General features: G+C 40.8%; 1 protein-coding gene across 1 annotated transcript; it reads right to left on the bottom strand.

Moving 5' to 3' along the window:
• Positions 1-295: 295 nt before the first annotated feature.
• LOC108834148 (uncharacterized) lies at positions 296-5,770 on the bottom strand (the record flags this gene model as incomplete). Its single annotated transcript, XM_057002082.1, has 8 exons — positions 5,614-5,770; positions 2,396-4,533; positions 2,225-2,293; positions 2,011-2,101; positions 1,817-1,968; positions 1,456-1,645; positions 1,032-1,314; positions 296-440 (listed from the first exon to the last, which is right to left on the bottom strand). Coding segments are annotated over exons 1-8 (3,225 nt in total), but the record flags the coding sequence as incomplete, so codon positions are not given.
• Between the last annotated feature and the right edge of the window lie 329 nt (positions 5,771-6,099).

The following is a 6,099-nucleotide window of genomic DNA, read 5'->3' as shown; positions in this document are numbered from 1 at the left end:
CATCTTCAGCAGCTGGCTCATCTATCATCACACCATCTTCTTTAGTCTGCTGGTCCATGATCACATCATCCCCTCCCTCTTGAAAAGGATTTGACCTCAAATCAAGCTCATCTGCAATAAAAGGGATCAAGTCAGTAACATTGAAACTGTTGCTAATATCATACTTACCTTGGAGATCAAGTTTGTAGGCATTGTTGTTAATCTTCTGGATGATTTCAAAAGGGCCATCAATCCGCGGCATCAGCTTGGACTTTCTCTCATTTGGGAACCTCTCTTTGCGCATGTGAACCCATACTTTATCACCAACATCCAAGATCATCTCTCGTCTGCCTTTGTTTGCTGTCTTGGCGTATTGCTTTGTCTTCTCAACAATGTTCTTCCTAGCCTGCTCATGGAGTTGCTGTACCATCTCTGCTTTCTTTTTTCCATCTATACTGACCCTAGCACACTCAGGTAAAGGCATTAGATCCAAAGGAGAGATGGGATTGAACCCATAAACAATTTCAAAAGGAGAATACTTAGATGCAGAATGCTGAGCATGATTGTAAGCAAATTCACAGTGTGGCAAATATTCTTCCCAAGTTTTCAAGTTCTTTTTAATGAACGCACGCAAGAGAGTTCCAAGAGTTCTATTAACTACTTCAGTTTGACCATCTGTTTGTGGATGACATGTAGTAGAGAACAACAGCTTAGTACCTAGCTTAGACCAAAGAGTTTTCCAAAAATAACTAAGAAATTTGGTATCTCTATCTGAAACTATGGTCCTAGGCATGCCATGAATGCGCACAATCTCTCTAAAGAACAGGTTAGCAACATGTGATGCATCATCAGTCTTATGACAAGCAATGAAATGGGCCATCTTAGAAAATCTATCCACAACAACAAAGATAGAATCCTTACCTGTCTTAGTCCTCGGCAAACCCACAACAAAATCCATAGATATATCATTCCAAGGGTGAGTAGGAATAGGCAAAGGAGTATACAAACCGTGATGTTGAATCTTTGATTTGGCTGCTTTGCAAGTTGCACACCTTCCATAGATTCTCTCAACATCTCGTTTCATATGTGGCCAAAAGAAGTGATCCTGCATCACTTTAAGTGTCTTGGCAATGCCAAAATGTCCCATTAAGCTTCCTCCGTGGGCTTCCCTAACAAATAAATCTCTTAAAGAACAGTTAGGCACACACAATCTGTTATCATAGAATAGAAACCCATCCTGCCTAAAGTAATGTCCAGCAGCATATTTTTCACAAGATTTATAAGCTTCCTGAAAGTCAGAATCAGTTGCATACATTTCTTTGAGCTGTTCAAATCCTAGCAATTTAGCATCAAGAGTTGTTAAGAGAACATACCTTCTGGATAGTGCATCAGCAACTACATTTTCCTTACCTTGTTTGTATTTGATCACATAAGGAAAAGTCTCAATAAATTCAACCCATCTGGCGTGTCTCTTACTAAGCTTGTTCTGGCCTTTGAGGTACTTCAGAGATTCATGATCAGTGTGTATGACAAACTCCTTGGGCCATAGATAATGTTGCCAAGTCTGTAAAGCCCTCACCAAAGCATAGAGTTCCTTGTCATAGGTAGCATAATTGAGAGTTGCTCCTCCAAGCTTCTCACTGAAGTAAGCTATGGGCCTCTTTTCCTGCATAAGAACAGCACCAATACCAATCCCTGAGGCATCGCATTCTATTTCAAATGTCTTATTAAAATCAGGAAGTATAAGGAGAGGGGCATTAGTAAGCTTCTCTTTTAGGCATTGAAAGGCAAGTTCTTGTGCTTCTCCCCATTTGAATCCGATCTCCTTCTTGATCACCTCAGTCAGTGGAGCTGCTATTGTGCTAAAGTCTCTCACAAATCTCCTGTAGAATCCAGCTAGTCCGTGGAAGCTTCTCACATCACTTATGGTTTTAGGAATCGGCCACTCTTGTATAGCTTTCACTTTCTCTTGATCCACCTTTACTCCATCTGCACTCACAACAAAGCCTAGGAAGACCAAGTTATCCGTACAGAAAGTGCATTTCTTAAGATTTGCAAACAACTTTTCTTTCCTTAACACATCAAGAACAGTCCTAAGATGACCTATATGCTCTTCTAAGCTCTTAGAATAGACCAGAATGTCATCAAAATAAACAACCACAAACAATCCTATGAAAGATCTAAGCACATGGTTCATCAATCTCATGAAAGTACTAGGAGCGTTTGTTAAGCCAAAAGGCATTACCAACCACTCATACAAGCCATGCTTAGTCTTAAAGGCTGTTTTCCACTCATCCCCCTCTTTCATCCTAATCTGATGGTATCCACTCTTCAAATCTATCTTAGAGAAAACACTGGAACCATGCAACTCATCAAGCATATCATCTAATCTAGGAATAGGGTGGCGATACTTCACTGTTATATTGTTGATAGCTCTGCAATCAACACACATGCGCCAGCTTCCATCTTTCTTTGGGACAAGGAGTACTGGTACAGCACATGGACTCATGCTCTCACGGATATGGCCTTTCTCCATTAGCTCCTCAACCTGCCTTTGTAGTTCTTTAGTCTCCACTGGATTAGTTCTGTATGCTGGTCGGTTAGGAAGAGTAGCTCCTGGAACAAAATCGATCTGGTGCTCAATCCCACGAATTGGTGGAAGTCCATTGGGATTATCTTCTGGGAATACATCACTAAACTCCTGTAAAAGATCTGACATCTCACTCGGATACTCCGGTGTATAATCAGTTAGATTCAAAAGAGTTTCTTTATAAACAAGTAATAGAACAGGTTGTTTAGAGAAAAGAGATCTTTTGATATCACCAGTTTTGGCATAGAAGTTGAGATGCTTGTTTTTCTCTGGTGGGAGATCTATTTCTTTCTTCTTTTGCATCTGTAACTGATCTTGATGCACTTCATTAGGAGTCAGAGGTACTAGGGTGGTTTTCTTGCCATTGAACTCAAAAGTATGCTTATTAGCAAAACCATCATGTGTAACCTTCCTATCATACTGCCACGGCCTTCCAAGTAAGATATGACTTGCTTCCATTGGTATCACATCACAGAGAATCTCATCTTCATATCTCCCAATGGACAAGGGTATGGAAACCTGAGTAGACACTCTCATTTCTCCCTTCTCGTTGAGCCACTGCAATCTATATGGTTTGGGATGTTTCTGAGTGCTCAAACCAAGTTTCTTCACTACTGTCTCGCTAGCAACATTGACACAGCTCCCACCATCAATGATCAGGCTACATATCTTTCCTTGAACCATGCAGCGTGTATAGAACAAGTTTTCCCTTTGATCAAGCTCATCTGATTTGCTTCGCAAGCTAAGAGTTCTTCTTGCAACCAACAATCTTCCTCGGACTGGTTCCACTTCAGTTTCTTCTTCAGAGTGCTCCTGGTCAATCTCAGCTTCCTCATCCTCAGATTCAAACTCTCCATTGTCCAAAAGAACCATGACACGCCTGTTGGTGCACTCATTGGCATAGTGGCCACGCCCCTGACATTTAAAACACTTAACATCTCTGGCCCGTGAGGTAGTAGCTTCAGATTTTCCTTTATCTTTGCTGTAGCTGTTGCTTAGCTTTGTATCATCTTTCGGTTGAGGCTTACTGTCTCGTTGATACTCTGGTTTCTCATCTTTGGCCTGCTGATACTTGTTGTTACTGTAACTCCCCCGTGGATGGTGCTTCCTCTTAACTTGTTGCTCCACAAGAATCGCCTTGTGTAACATCTCTTCCAACTCCACATAGTGTTGCATCTCCACATTGTCCTGTATCTCTCGGTTAAGACCTCCAAGAAACCGAGCCATAGTGGCTTCTCTGTCTTCTGATATGCAAGCTCTCAACATTAACAATTCCATCTCCTGGAAATACTCCTCAACAGATCGTGATCCTTGTGTGAGCTTTCTTAGTCTCTGGTGAAGGTCACGATGATAATGGCTTGGAACAAACCTTCTACGCATTGCCGCTTTCATCTCAGCCCATGTCTCAATAGGAAACTCCCCATTACGCCTCTTGTTTGTAACCAACTGATCCCACCAGCTCAAGGCATAATCATAGAACTCAGTGGCAGCAACTTGAATCTTCTTAAGCTCTGGGTAGCGTTGACAATTAAAGACTAGCTCAATCTTCTTTTCCCACTCTAGATAAGCATCTGGATCAGCTTTGCCATGGAAAGGAGGAATCTTTAGCTTTAACCCAGCAAGCTCATTGTGTTGACGATGATCACGTCTGTGTCTACGGTTGCTACGGTTGCTACGGCTGCTGTGTCTAGAATCTGAACTGTGCCGAGCCCTCTCATAGTAGTTATCAGTCTCCTCTGAACCCTCATGCTCACGTCTACCATGTTCAGGCCTATCTTGCCTTGGTTCACGCCTATTCTGCCTTGGTTCATGTCTAGGTTCTGAAGACTGAGCGTCAAGCTCTTCGCGGAAGGTACCCAACCTTGTTTCCATCATAGTATGCATTCGACGAGTCAAAGCTTCCAGCAATGCTTTATGTTCGAGACTAACTCCTTCATCCTCTTCTGTATCTCCTGCCATAGAACCTGAGACAACAAAAGAAACAACCAGTAAGTAGTTCAAAACACAAAACAAGATAGAATCAGATAAGGAAACAAGCAACAAAGATCAAACTTGAACAACACGGATCAGATTTTTAAAAAAAAAAATTTTAAAACCCTTATATCAACAGATCACAACCACGAAATGGTAAAAATGATTCAACAATCACAGATCTAGTGATATAAGAACAGATCAAAGCAACAAACTTTAGATCTAAAAATTTTAAAAATCGAAAACAGTGAGAATATGGATGGTTCTTTTCGAAAACTCTCTCAAACTCTTAGATCTATCAGGTTTGAAACAAACAAATACAGATCTATCAATCGTGATGAACTAGATGAACGGATCCACACGAAATAAAGAGAAAGAACAACACTTCCCTAGCCAGAGTTGCTCTGATACCACTTGTCACACTCCTAGGATGCTTCTCTGGTTAGATCTGGATAGAGCCTTGCAAGAACGAATCAGAGACTCAAGTTCTTCAAGGGTTGTGGAATGAATGGTGACACAAAGAGTGATGGATGGGCTCCTTGATACTCCTAGACTTCTAATCCGGATATGACACACCGAAGAAGAGATCCTTGGGTTGTTGGATATTACTCACCAACAAGATCACTCGCCGACTTGAGAACAAGAGGAAGAGATAACAAAAGAGGAAAGGTTTTTGATAAAAGATAACTTGATAGATATTAGGGTTTGCGGACACACTTATATAGTGAGGCTTGTACATGCACAAGCTCACTAACTTAAGGGAACACTCTCCCATTGGTTCAAATAAAAATAACATAAAGTCTGAAAATAAAACCCATAACATAAGGGTTGGTCCGAGATCATCAATGAGAAAATGTGTAAGTAACATATGGCCTCATTAAAAACCTATCTTTGCAAAACCCAATTGGGACAAAAACAAAGATAGGGAAAAAGAGCACACATATGCTACTTGCTCACTGATGATCATGTAGAAAAGAAAAAAAGAAAGAAAAGAAAGAAAAGAAATCATGTAGAAAAAGAAATGGCTTGAATGGTGGTGAGTGTGTCTTGGTTGATCAAGTTACTTCCAAGACCTTCTTCTTGCTTCCATGCTATCATGAGTAATCCTCCAATGGCTTGCTTGAGTTGTCTACTCTTTGAACGAGTGATAGGACCTTCTGGTATGGTTAAGACATCTTCAGCAGCTGGCTCATCTATCATCACACCATCTTCTTTAGTCTGCTGGTCCATGATCACATCACAATCTGAACTTAAGCTTGTGTGTTCAGATGTTGAGCAGAATATGCACTTTCTGAAAATGTCTAATATTTTTGCATGTCTTGAGAAAATTCTGGTCTGTAACATCTATTTTGATGATCATCTTGAAAGGCTGAAATGTGTGCTTCTTGTTCTTGGAAAAGATATCTTGATTTTTGATTTGAACAAGTATCTCTCTTGCACATATGATCCTGGTCTTTTAGTGTTTGTTTTGAGTATCCAGGAAAGACAGGTTCAGCCTCTGAATGAAAGCATTGATCGTGCCAAACAGCCTGAGTTTTGGAGAAGCATTGTTGTCCAAA

Source organism: Raphanus sativus, unplaced genomic scaffold (genome assembly GCF_000801105.2).
Source record: "Raphanus sativus cultivar WK10039 unplaced genomic scaffold, ASM80110v3 Scaffold4396, whole genome shotgun sequence".
NCBI classification, from domain to species: domain Eukaryota; kingdom Viridiplantae; phylum Streptophyta; class Magnoliopsida; order Brassicales; family Brassicaceae; genus Raphanus; species Raphanus sativus.
The sequence above is the reverse complement of the archived record's forward strand: the minus strand, read 5'-3'. Positions and strand labels throughout refer to the sequence as shown.